The 13,878-nt window shown below is 53.1% G+C and overlaps 2 protein-coding genes across 2 annotated transcripts in view; one reads left to right on the top strand and one right to left on the bottom strand.

The window, feature by feature from the left end:
- The window catches only part of LOC116958194 (uncharacterized), a 342,903-nt gene that overhangs the window by 160,630 nt on the left and 168,395 nt on the right, over nucleotides 1-13,878 (top strand). The gene's annotated exons all lie outside the window — the stretch shown is intronic.
- LOC116958196 (putative helicase senataxin) overlaps nucleotides 1-13,878 on the bottom strand; it is a 33,076-nt gene that overhangs the window by 18,712 nt on the left and 486 nt on the right. The window contains exons 2-5 of the mRNA XM_076056232.1: nucleotides 7,753-7,854; nucleotides 7,074-7,186; nucleotides 5,352-5,423; nucleotides 479-625 (exon numbers count right to left, since the gene is read on the bottom strand). Coding sequence (XP_075912347.1) covers nucleotides 479-625; nucleotides 5,352-5,423; nucleotides 7,074-7,186; nucleotides 7,753-7,854 — 434 coding nt within the window. The remainder of the gene's footprint in view (nucleotides 1-478; nucleotides 626-5,351; nucleotides 5,424-7,073; nucleotides 7,187-7,752; nucleotides 7,855-13,878) is intronic.

Here is a 13,878-nt window from a genome sequence, read left to right as displayed (position 1 = left end):
CGAACCCACGACCTCCTGTACACCAGGCGAGGTAGTTAACATCTCCTAGCCACCGTGGTGATGATGATGATGAGACACAGACCTCCTGTACACCAGGCGAGGTAGTCAACATCTCTTAGCCGGGGGGATTGGAGTGCTTTGTCCCCACCTTGATAATAGGTTTTTAACCTTTTATCTGGCAACAAAACTGACACCTTTTTTTACAATAGATCATGTTTGCATTAACCACAATACTTGCAGTCAAGATGCAAACAAACAAAAAAACAGCACTCTGATAATGTACGCATTGTCCTTAAAATTCATGGGTCCACACCAGATACAGCTTTTGCTAGAACCCAGTCTCACATTGTCCGACCACATAACGCCATTTTGACCGCAAGTATTGTGGTTAATGCAAACACGATCCCCTGTAAAAAAAAGGTGTCAGTTTTATTACCATATTTTGCTACTGGCAAAGGAGGTCTCGTAATGTCCCCACCTCGTCGACGATGACGCACGCAAACGGCTCCCTGAAGCCACGCATCGCAGTCTCCAGGATCTGCATGCCGCTGGTGCTGAGCGTGCAGCAGATGATGTTTGACTCCACGATCAACTTCTTCTGCACCATCCACTTCTGGCTGCGCATCTTGTACACCACGGGGGAAGAGGGGTTGGGGATGGAGGGAGGCAGGGAAGGGAGAATTAATATCAGCACAAATAATCGAAATGATCGAAATACAGAGACACCTCTACTTACGAACGAGTTCGGTTCCAGAGGTCTGTGTTCATAAGTCGATGTGTTCGTAAGTTTTCACTGCCGTCCGTTCCAAACGTGTTGTACGGCGTGTACACTAAACACGGGGAATGGCTTTAAAAGTTTTATAATCTCCAGCAGATGTCGATGCCACTGGTCCTTCACGTTCTGCAGATGTAGATGCCACTGGTTCTTCAAGTTATGCAGATGTAGATGCCACTGGTTCTTCACATTCTGCAGATGCCAATGGTTCTTCACGTTCTGCAGATGTAGATGATGCCACTGGTTCTGAATGTCCTGCAAATATAGATGCCACTGGTTCTTCACGTTCTGTAGATGTAGATGCCACTGGTTCTTCACGTTCTGCAGATGTAGATGCCACTGGTCCTTCACAGTCTGCAGATGCCACTGGTTCTTCACGTTCTGCAGATGTAGATGCCAATGGTTCTTCACGTTCTGCATATATAGATGCCACTGGTTATGACTGTTCTGCAGATATAGATGTCACTGGTTCTTCACGTTCTGTAGATGTAGATGCCACTGATTCTCCACGTTCTGCAGATGCCACTGGTTCTTCACGTTCAGCAGATGTAGATGCCAATGGTTCTTCACGTTCTATAGATGTAGATGCCACAGGTGCTTCACGTTCTACAGATGTAGATGCCACTGGTTCTTCACGTTCTGCAGATGTAGATGCCACTGGTTATTCACGTTCTGCAGATGTAGATGCCGCTGGTTCTTCAGGTCCTGTAGATGCCGCTGGTTCTCCACGTCCTGTAGATGTAGATGCAACTGATTCTTCACGTTCTGTAGATGTAGATGCCCCTGGTTCTTCACATTCTGCAGATGTAGATGCCACTGGTTCATCACGTTCTGCAGATGTAGATGCCACTGGTTCTTCACGTTCTGCAGATGTAGATGCCACTGGTTCTACATGTTCTGCAGATGTAAATGCCACTGGTTCTTCACGTTCTGCAGATGTAGATGCCACTGGTTCTTCACCTTCTGCAGATGTAGATGCCACTGGTTCTTCACGTTCTGCAGATGTAGATGCCGCTGGTTCTTCACGTCCTGTAGATGTAGATGCAACTGGTTCTTCACGTTCTGCAGATGTAGATGCCACTGGTTCTTCGCGTTCTGCAGATGTAGATGCCACTGGTTCTTCACCTTCTGCATATGTAGATGCCATTGGTTCGTCACGTTCTGCAGATGTAGATGCCACTGGTTCTTCACGTTCTGCAGATGTAGATGCCACTGGTTCTTCACGTTTTGCAGATATAGATGCCACTGGTTCTTCACGTTCTGCAGATATAGATGCCAATGGTTCTTTACGTTCTGCAGATGTAGATGCCACTGGTTCTTCACGTCCTGTAGATGTAGATGCCACTGGTTCTTCACTTTCGGCAGATGTAGATGCCACTGGTTCCTCACGTTCTGCAGATATAGATGCCACTGGTTCTTCAGGTTCTACAGATGTAGATGCCACTGGTTCTTCACGTTCTACAGATGTAGATGCCACTGGTTCTTCACGTTCTGCAGATGTAGATGCCACTGGTTCTTCACGTTCTGCAGATGTAGATGCCACTGGTTCTTCACGTTCTGCAGATGTAGATGCCACTGGTTCTTCACGTTCTGCAGATGTAGATGCCACTGGTTCTTCACGTTCTGCAGATGTAGATTCCGTTGGTTCTTCACGTCCTGCAGATGTAGATGCCACTGGTTCTTCACGTTCTGCAGATATAGATGCCACTGGTTCTTCAGGTTCTACCGATGTAGATGCCACTGATTCTTCATGTTCTACAGATGTAGATACCACTGGTTCTTCACGTTCTACAGATGTAGATGCCACTGGTTCTTCACGTTCTGCAGATGTAGATGCCACTGGTTCTTCACGTTCTACAGATGTAGATGCCACTGGTTCTTCACGTTCTGCAGATGTAGATGCCACTGGTTCTTCACGTTCTGCAGATGTAGATGCCACTGGTTCTTCACGTTCTGCAGATGTAGATGCCACTGGTTCTTCACGTTCTGCAGATGTAGATGCCACTGGTTCTTCACGTTCTGCAGATGTAGATTCCGTTGGTTCTTCACGTCCTGCAGATGTAGATGCCACTGGTTCTTCACGTTCTGCAGATATAGATGCCACTGGTTCTTCAGGTTCTACCGATGTAGATGCCACTGATTCTTCATGTTCTACAGATGTAGATACCACTGGTTCTTCACGTTCTGCAGATGTAAATGCCACTGGTTCTTCACGTTCTGCAGATGTAGCTGCCACTGGCTCTTCACGTTCTGCAGCTGTAGAAGCCACTGGTTCTTCATGTTCTACAGATATAGATGCCACTGGTTCTTCACGTTCTGCAGATGTAGATGCCACTGGTTCTTCGACGATCTGCAGATGTAGATTCCACTGGTTATTCACGTCCTGCAGATGTAGATGCCACTGGTTCTTCACAATCTGCAGATGTAAATGCCACTGGTTCTCCTCATTCTGCAGATGTAGATTCCACTGGTTCTTCACGTCCTGCAGATGTAGATGCTGCTGGTTCTTCACATTCTGCAGATGTAGATGCTGCTGGTTCTTCAAGTTCTGCAGATGTAGATGCCACTGGTTCTTCACATTCTGCAGATGTAGATGCCACTGGTTCTTCACAGTCTGTAGATGCCACCACCACCATCTATTGCGCGGCAGTTGAACTTACACCTCTCGGTCCGAACAGGCAACTGGACACATACGGGACAGGTTTGTTCGTATCTCTCAAAGTTCGTAAGTCGAATGTTCGTAAGTAGAGGAGCCCCTGTAATCAATATACTCTCAACGCAAAATGCTGGCGAGGCATCGTCGTATTTACGGTTTCCAAGTTGGGGGGTGCACCCCACCCCCCTCCACCCCCCCCCACCCCCCACTGGGGATGGGGGGGGCGGTACTACCACGTGCATGAGGTGCCACAGTGCTGCCCTTCGTAGGCAGTGCTGCTCGCTACTAAAGGCACTTGCCCCAAGAGTCTGTTAAAGACCACATGGGGAGGGATCTTTGTGTGTGTACGTGTGTGGGTATTTTGTACCATTGGACACTCCACCCCCACAACCCCTAATCGGTGATGGGGCCGTTGTGGAGGGAGTGGAGAGTTTCCCATACCTGGGCAGTGTGCTTATGACCGGCTCCAGTTTAACAGCAGAGGTCTCACTCCGAATCAGTCGAGCGGCAATATCTTTTCATCGGTTGCGTAACGCTGTGTGGAAGCTACCTGGTCTGTCGCTCCGCACTAAGCTTCAGGTCTTCTCGGCCACGGTTATTCCCTCCCTTCTCTATGCTTGCGAAATGTGGACCCCCCTAATGGAACATCTTCGCCGGTTAGAAACATTTAGGTTGGCCTGCCTACGATCCATCCTGGGTTTAACCAGGCTGGATTGTGTGAAGAGCTCACAAATCCTTGAAAGATCTTGGCAAGGTCCCATCGGTGAGCTCCTCCGGCAGGCAAGGCTACGTTGGCTGGGTCATGTAGCCCGCATGCCCAGCCACCGCATGCCGAAACAGCTTTTGTTCGGCTGGATCGAGGGGGCTAAACGGGCGCGGCACGGGCTAGAGAAGAGATGGAGTGATGTGGTACAGGAGGACGTGGAGCTGAGTGGACTTGCCGATGACCGGTACCAGTGGTGTCAAGATCAGCCTCTGTGGAGGAGGCTCGTGAAGGATGCTACTGGGCAGTTGGAGGGAGTCGCCCTCCAACAACAACGGAGGGCAGAGGAGCGACGCTCACAACAATGAGCGGAGCGCCGGGTGGCTAAAGCACAGCAAGTTGGCACAGTAGGGGGCACAGGTGGTGCACCAGCCAGTCATCTCAGTCAGTCGACCCGTGGCACCTGGGTCTGCCCCGTGACCTCCTGCCAGCGGGCGTTCGACACTTCACGTGGCCTCAAGGTGCACATGGCCTGGCACAAGCGTCGTGGTAACGTCACCGCCACTTAGTGGCGAATGGTGGTTGTTGTTGTTGTTGTGAGTACGAGAGTGTGTGTGTGGGGAGCGGTAGTGTAGCGGTTAGCGCTACGCTGCACTACGAACCCAGCAACCCGAGTTATATTGCCGCCCATGACTAAAACCAGCGATGATTATCTAAACCGGTGCTGGGCCTCCCTTAGGTGGACTCAGCTTCAAATGAGTACCTGGTGCGGTGTTTAAACGTCGCCACTGGGGAGACAAAGGCGGCCGGGCATGGTGCTGCCACCCACCCCCTCGTGTGCAATGCCGGCCTTCCTCGGTGCTCGCTAACAGCACTTGCCCCGACGGGCTGTTCAGGCTGTACGGGGAGTCTTTTGTCTCTGTAGATGTGTGCGTGTTCAGGCGTGGTGCTGGTCACCCATCCCCTCGTGTGCCGCAGTGCCGGCCTTCATAGGCGCTGCTCACAAACAGCACTTGCCCCAACAGCCCGTTAAGGCTACACCGAGGGCTCTTCGTCTTTGTGGGGAGCGGAGGCGCAGAGGACCCTGCAACCCAAATCCGATTCCCGCCCTGTGTCACGGCACCGTTGAGGCTAAACGGGGGGGGGGGGGGGGGGAGGGATCATTGTCTTAATCTTGATAAATGAGCACACGACCCTGGGACGCGTGCTGAAGTTACCTCCTTGATTGTGTGGTTGAGAACCTCACGATCCCTGGCCAAGTCATTCAGAAGCTTGCACTGCTGTTGATACTGCACACACAGAGACACGGAGGAAAAGCGAGAGGGGTGGGCGCACGGCGTGAGACGCAGGGAGTCAGTGAAGGTGAGACACAGGGAGTCAGTGAGTGTGAGACACAGGGAGTCAGTGAGTGTGAGACGCAGGGAGTCAGTGAGTGTGAGACACAGGGAGTCAGTGAGTGTGAGACGCAGGGAGTCAGTGAGTGTGAGACGCAGGGAGTCAGTGAGTGTGAGACACAGGGAGTCAGTGAGTGTGAGACACAGGGAGTCAGTGAATGTGAGACACAGGGAGTCAGTGAGTGTGAGACGCAGGGAGTCAGTGAGTGTGAGACGCAGGGAGTCAGTGAGTGTGAGACACAGGGAGTCAGTGTGAGACACAGGGAGTCAGTGTGAGACACAGGGAGTCAGTGAGTGTGAGACGCAGGGAGTCAGTGAGTGTGAGACACAGGGAGTCAGTGAGTGTGAGACACAGAGAGTCAGTGAGGGTGAGTGGAGCAGGGAGTCAGTGAGTGTGAGACACAGGGAGTCAGTGAGTGTGAGACACAGGGAGTCAGTGAGTGTGAGACACAGGGAGTCAGTGAGTGTGAGACGCAGGGAGTCAGTGAGTGTGAGACACAGGGAGTCAGTGAGTGTGAGACACAGGGAGTCAGTGAGTGTGAGACACAGGGAGTCAGTGAGTGTGAGACGCAGGGAGTCAGTGAGTGTGAGACGCAGGGAGTCAGTGAGTGTGAGACACAGGGAGTCAGTGAGTGTGAGACGCAGGGAGTCAGTGAGTGTGAGACGCAGGGAGTCAGTGAGTGTGAGACACAGGGAGTCAGTGAGTGTGAGTGGAGCAGGGAGTCAGTGAGTGTGAGTGGAGCAGGGAGTCAGTGAGTGTGAGACACAGAGAGTCAGTGAGTGTGAGACACAGGGAGTCGGTGAGTGTGAGACACAGGGAGTCAGTGAGTGTGAGACACAGGGAGTCAGTGAGTGTGAGACACAGGGAGTCGGTGAGTGTGAGACGCAGGGAGTCAATGAATGTGAGTGAGTGAGTGTGTGAGTGAGTGTGAGTGAGTGTGTGTGTGTGAGTGAGTGTGTGTGAGTGAGTGAGTGTGTGTGAGTGTGAGAGTGAGTGTGTGTGTGTGTGAGAGTGAGTGAGTGAGCGTGTGAGTGAGTGTGCGTGTGAGTGAGTGTGCGTGAGTGTGAGTGAGTGTTTGTGTGAGAGTGTGTGAGTGTGAAAGTATGTGTGTGAGTGAGTGTGAGTGAGTGTGACTGAGTGTGAGTGTGTGTGTGAGTGTGAGAGTGAGTGTGCGTGTGAGTGTGAGTGAGTGTGAGTGAGTGTGAGAGTGAGTGTGCGTGTGAGTGAGTGTGAGTGTGAAAGGGAGCATGAGAGTGAGTGTGCGTGTGAGTGAGTGAGTGTGAGAGTGAGTGAGTGTGAGTGAGTGTGAGCATGTGTGAGTGTGTGAGTGTGTGTTAGTGTGTGTGTGTGTGTGAGTGTGTGTGTGAGAGTGAGTGTGAGTGTGCGTGTGAATGAGTGTGTGTGTGAGTGTGAATGAGTGAGTGTGTGTGTGAATGAGTGAGTGTGTGTGAGTGAGTGTGAGTGAGTGAGTGTGAGTGTGTGAGTGAGTGTGTGTGTGTTTGTGAGTGTGTGTGAGTGTGAATGAGTGAGTGTGTGAGTGCCACCTGCTCCAACTTCTTGGGTAGCTCCAAGCGTAGCCGACTCAGCGTCCGCGTTGTTTCATCGATTCGCTTGTCCAGGTGAATCTTCCCCGCCTGCGCATCGGCCTGCTGCTTCCCTACAGACGAACACACGCACAGTCACACGCACACACACACACCAGACACACACAGTCACACGCACAGTCACACGCACAGTCACACGCACCACACACACGCACAGTCACACGCACAGTCACACGCACACACGCACAGTCACACGCACCACACACACACACAGTCACACGCACACACACACCACACACGCACACACACACAGTCACACGCACAGTCACACGCACACACGCACGCACACACATACGCACAGACGCACAGTCACACGCACACACATGCACAGTCACGCACACGCACAGTCATGCACACGCACAGTCACACACACACACGCACAGTCACACGCACACACGCACGCGCACACACGTACGCACACACACGCGCACCCACGTACGCACACACACACACGCGCACACACACACACGCACACACGCACACTCACGCACACACACGTACGCACACACACACGCACGCGCACACACACGCACGCACGCGTACGTGCACACACGACACCCCATTACCACACCGTCACATACGACGCTCACTCACCCGCCCGGCCGCCCGCCACACTTACTCATGCGGTGCTGCAGCTGCTGGTCCAGGCTGAACTTGATGACCTTGGGGGAGATGCTCCTCTCGGTTCCGAGCCGGACCAGGTTGATGTCTCCGCAGTTGCCTGCGACGCGCGTGGCACAGACGTCGCAAGGATCAACTCCCTCCGCGTGGGGGGGCGAGGAGGCGCCATCGACCCCGGGGCTCACCATGAGAAGGCAGCACAGCAGCGAGGGGCTGAATCTCCACGCTTACCGGGTAGCGTACGTGTGTGTGTGTGTGTGTGCTAGTGAGTGCGCGAGGCTGTGCGTACGTCCGTGTGCGAGTGTGTGAATGTGTGCGTGTATGCTCATGTGAATGTGTAAAACAACCCCCTACCTCCTCGCGGTGCCGGACGGGCAACTCTGTCGTGGACAGTGCTGTGGGGGGAGGGCCAAATCCGATTGGCTCCTCCCCTCATGGCGTCTGTGTCCACCACAGTGGCTAAACGGGGGCTCTGGACGGGTGAGAGGGGCTGGTAACCCCACCACCTTCAATTAATTACCACTAAACCACGAGTTAAACTGAAATATGTAACTAATAAGCTTGTGCCGGAGGCCCCTGGGGGACAGGCGTCTATGACGTCTCCTGGCCAAACCCCAATTGGCGGAGCCAGGAGATTGAATCTCTACCCTCGGGGCTCCTCCAGAAACAACGAAAAGCCATTACGGATGGCCACGTGGAATGTTCGAACGCTCACTGTGGAGGAGAGGCTGCCACTCCTCTGTCGGAAGCTGGACCGGTACCACCTGGATCTCTGTGGCATTAAGGAGGTCCGGTGGACCGGTTCTCGCTCCTTGCACCATGAGGGGTGGACAGTCCTCTACTCGGGGCAGCAGACTGCCAAACAACTGGGTGTGGCTCTTCTTTTGAACAAAAGAATGAAGGGGGCTTGGGAGCGTGGCGGTGAAGTGTGGCAAGCTGTAAGCCCCAGGCTACTTTGGGCTCGCCTTTCCATCAACCGGAGGCGAGGAGTGGTGGTCGTGGTTACTTATGTCCCCACCGAAGATGAACATCCAAGGAGGGATGCAGGCAAAGCCGATGAGTCAGATGCCTTCTATGACCTCCTGTCACAGGTGCTGGCTAAAGTAGCCCTTCGGGATAGAGTCATCATGTTGGGTGACTTCAATGCCTGAGTTGGTCATGATGCTGGCACCTGGTCTGGAGTGATTGGAGGGCATGGGCCAGATCAGCTCAATAACAACGGTAGGAGGCTGCTAGATTTTTGTGCTGTTCTGGCATCGGCGCATCCACACAACATCATGGATGCATGCCGGGTCCAAGCAAGAACATCTGCTGGACTACATAGTGACGGACCAGCGGATGCGAGCCCATGTCCTTGACACCAGGACCTACCGTGGAGCTGATCTACTCTGTAAGATGCGCCTGCCATTTTTCCACTCCGGTGGTGGGTGTACACCCAGGACCCCATTCCGACCTAAAGTGGCCTGGTCTCGGTTATCTGATGAAAGTTGCAAGCGAGAATTTCATCATCGCTTGCGGCTGGGATTGGCATCGTCCCCGACTCCTCCTGATGTCGAGGGTAAATGGGCGAGGTTTAGGACTGTGACTCATGCAGTTGCAATGGCTGCTTTGGGTACGCGGTCCAGACCTCCCCAGAGAACCTGGCTGACAAAGGAGGTGTTCAGGATAGTTGAGAAAAAGCGACAGGCCCACTGTCATCAGCTACAGAATCCCACGTCAGAGAAGGAGGAGGCTTACCGCAGCCTTCGCTCGGAGGTTCGGAGAGCCGTGAGGCGCTGCAAGGATGGGTGGTGGTCGCGGGTTGCTGAGGAGATGGAGTCTGCCTCAGTGGCCCGCGATCACAAATCTCTATTTAACTCCATCAAAAAAGTAACCTGCAGCGCCACACCTATTACCATCATTAGGGGAAAAAACGGTGATCCAATCTCCGACCCCCAGGAACAGGTTTGCAGATTTGCTGAGCATTTCTGTGAGGTCCTGGGGGAGGAAAAATCCCTCACCCAGGAAAACATCGTGGCACAAAGTGAGGATGACCCTGTTGAGGCTGCGGTGCCTCAAATATTGGAAGAAGTCACCCCCTGTGAGTGGCTGGCTGAAGTACCATCTGTTGAGGAAGTACTGAAGGCAATCCGGAGTCTGAGACCAGGAAATGCAGTGGGCAGAGATGATCTCCCAAGCGAAATGCTGAGGGAGGGTGGCGTTTGTGCACAGACTGCCCTATATGATATCATAACAACAGTCTGGACGACTGGACGGGTTCCGCAGGATTGGAAGGATGCCCTGGTGGTCCCCCTCTTTAAGAAGGGGGACCGCACAGACTGTAACAACTACAGGGGCATCACACTCCTCAGTGTGCCGGGAAAGGTCCTGGCAAGGATTATTCAACATCGCCTCGCCAGACACGCTGAGGAGAGGCTTGCGGAGCCCCAATGTGGTTTCAGGAAAGGGCCGTCCTGCACAGATGCCATATTTTCTGTCCGTCTGCTACAGCAGAGGTGTAGGGAATTCCAACAAGACCTACATCTCTGCCTTATTGACCTGGTCAAGGCCTATGATACCATCAGTAGGCCTGGGCTCTGGGTTGTTCTTCGTACTTTTGGAGTCCCTGACCCTCTGCTCACGATCATTAAGGACCCTCATGATAGTGAGCGGGCCCGGGTAAAACTACGTGGCCGGGAGCCAGAGCCATTCCCTGTACACCTTGGGGTGCGACATGGATGTCCTCTGGCTCCCACATTATTTAACATCTATTTTGACCACGTAGTTCGTGAAGCCTTCAATAGCTGTACCGGGGGAATCTCCATTTGGTACAGATATAATGGGAGGCTGATCGATGCCCGGGTGCGGTCAAGGGATGGCTTCCTATTGCTCAACCACATTATGTATGCTGATGATTTGGTAATAGCTGCTCATTCAGAGGAGTTGGAGACGCTGCTGCTGAGACTGGAGCATGCCACTAAGAGATGGGACCTTACCATCAGCCCCACCAAAACTCAGCACCTGCCTGGGCATTTTGTACCATCGGACACTCCACTCCCACAACTGCCAATCGGTGATGGGGCAGTTGTGGAGAGAGTGGAGAGTTTCCCGTACCTGGGCAGTGTGCTTATGACCGGCTCCAGTTTAACAGCAAAGGTCTCACTTCGAATCAGTCGAGCGGCAATATCTTTTCATCGGTTGCATAACGCTGTGTGGAAGCTACCTGGTCTGTCGCTCCGCACTAAGCTTCAGGTCTTCTCGGCCACGGTCATTCCCTCCCTTCTCTACGCTTGTGAAACGTGGACCCCCTTAATGGAGCATCTTCGCCGGTTAGAAACATTTAGGCTGGCCTGCCTACGATCCATCCTGGGTTTAACCAGGTTGGATTGTGTGAGGAGCTCAAAAATTCTTGAAAGATCTGGGCAAGGTCCCATCGGTGAGCTCCTCCGGCAGGCAAGGCTGCGTTGGCTGGGTCATGTAGCCCGCATGCCCAGCCACCGCATGCTGAAACAGCTTTTGTTCGGCCGGATCGAGGGGGCTAAACGGGCGCGGCACGGGCTAGCGAAGAGATGGAGTGATGTGGTACAGGAGGACGTGGAGCTGAGTGGACTTGCCGATGACTGGTACCAGCGGTGTCAAGATCGGCCTCTGTGGAGGAGGCTCGTGAAGGACGCTATTGGGCAGTTGGAGGCAGTCGCCCTCCAACAACAACGGAGGGCGGAGGAGCGATGCTCACAACAACGAGCGGAGCGCCGGGTGGCTAAACCACAGCAGGTTGGCACAGTAGGGGGCACACGAGGTGCACCAGCCAGTCATCTCAGTCAGTTGACCCGTGGCACCTGGGTCTGCCCCGTGACCTCCTGCCCGCGGGCGTTCGACACTTCACGAGGCCTCAAGGTGCACATGGCCTGGCACAAGCGTCATGGTGACATCATCGCCAGTTAGTGGCGAATGGCGGCTATTGGTATGGGTGCGTGAGTGTGTGCGTGTACATGTGTGTATGAATCATTCAGACTGGCCTGCCTACCATCCAGTGCCGGATTAAGCTAGTGCCGGGCCTTGTGGCATATGTTACAAAGGGGCCCTAAATATTTTAAAACACGTAAATATTAAAACACCCATTTTTGACTTCTATAGTAAAGTTATTGTATTTTTTCATTTGCTATACAGCCAGATAATACGATAAATCGCTAACCTTAAACACCCAGACCTTGATAAAAGTTTAAGACAGTATAGTACTACAGTAATAGAGCCAGTGCAGAATCACTGGACCGGAATTGATAGCCTGAAAGCATTTAATGTGGGGCACTTGAAAGTGCGGGGCCCGTAGCTACTACATATGTAGCTACTTTTGCAACTAGGATAATCCGGCACTGCTACCATCCATCATGGCTTTAACCAGGCTGGATTGTGTGAAGAGCTCACAAATCCTTGAAAGATCTGGACAAAGTCCCATCGGTGAGCTCCTCCGGCAGGAAAGGCTGCGTTGGCTGGGTCACGTAGCCCGCATGCCCAGCCACCACATGCCGAAACAGCTTTTGTTCGGCCGGATAGAGGGGGCTAAACGGGCACAACATGGGTTAGAGATGGAGTGATGTCGTACAGGAGGACGTGGAGCTGAGTGGACTTGCCGATAATTTAATTGGTACCAGCAGTGTCAGGCTATGTGCACGTTAAGGACACGTTAAGTGTTGAAGGCTCGCTGACAGGAGGCCTCAAGACAGACCCAGCAGGTGCCATGGGTTGGCTGACTGAGATGACTGGTAGATGCACCACCAGATTTAACCCCCTACTGTGACAACTTGCTGCGTTTTAGCCGCCCCGCGCTCCGCTCGTTGTTGTGAGCGTCGCTCCTCCGCCCTCCGTTGTTGCTGCCAAGCAGCGTCCTTCACGAGCCTCCTCCATAGAGGCCGATCCTGGCACTGCTGGTACCAGTCATCGGCAAGTCCACTCAGCTCCACGTCCTCCTGTACCACATCACTCCATCTCTTCTCTAGCCCGTGCCGCGCCCGTTTAGCCCCCTCGATCCGGCCGAACAAAAGCTGTTTCAGCATGCGGTGGCTGGGCATGCGGGCTACATGACCCAGCCATCGCAGCCTTGCCCGCCGGAGGAGCTCACCGATGGGACCGTGCCCAGATCTTTCAAGGATTTGTGAGCTCCTCACACAATCCAGTCTGGTTAAACCCAGGATGGATCGTAGGCAGGCCAGCCTAAATGTTTCTAACCAGCGAAGATGTTCCATTAGGGGGGTCCACGTATCGCAAGCGTAGAGAAGGGAGGGGATGACCGTGGCCGAGAAGACCTGAAGCTTAGTGCGGAGCGACAGACCAGGTAGCTTCCACACAGCATTACGCAACCGATGAAAATATATTGCCGCTCGACTGATTCGGAGTGAGACCTCTGCTGTTAAACTGGAGCCGGTCATAAGCACACTGCCCAGGTATGGGAAACCCTCCACTCTCTCCACAACTGCCCCATCACCGATTGGGAGTTGTGGGGGTGGAGTGTCCGATGGTACAAAATACCCAGGAAGGTGCTTAGTTTTGGTGGGGCTGATGGTAAGGCCCCACCTCGTAGTGGCACGCTCCAGTCTCAGGAGCAGCGTCTCCAACTCCTCCTCTGAATGAGCAGCTATCACTCACTCACACACTCACTTACACACTCACTTACACACACACACACACTCACTCACACACTCACACATTTACACACTCACTCAGTTACAAACTCACTCGCACACTCACACACTCACTCACACACTCACTCACTCACACACTCACTCACTCACTTACAGACTCACTCACTCACACTTACACACTCACTCACTCACACACACTCACACTCACTCACACACTCACTCACTCACTCACACTCACACACTCTCACACACTCTCACACACACTCACACACACTCACTCACACACTCACTCACACACACAAACACACACTCACTCACTCACTCACACACTCACTCACTCACACACTCACTCACACATACTCACTCACACACACACACTCACACACTCACTCACTCACTCACACACACACACTCACACACTCTCACACACACACACTCACTCACTCACACACACTCACACTCACTCACACTCACTCACACACACTCACACACTCACTCACACACTC

Source organism: Petromyzon marinus, chromosome 74 (genome assembly GCF_048934315.1).
Source record: "Petromyzon marinus isolate PM22_M1 ecotype Great Lakes invasive population chromosome 74, UKy_Petmar_22M1.pri1.0, whole genome shotgun sequence".
In the NCBI taxonomy this organism is placed as follows: domain Eukaryota; kingdom Metazoa; phylum Chordata; class Hyperoartia; order Petromyzontiformes; family Petromyzontidae; genus Petromyzon; species Petromyzon marinus.
Note: the sequence above shows the minus strand (reverse complement) of the source record. Positions and strands in the feature narration are given on the sequence as shown.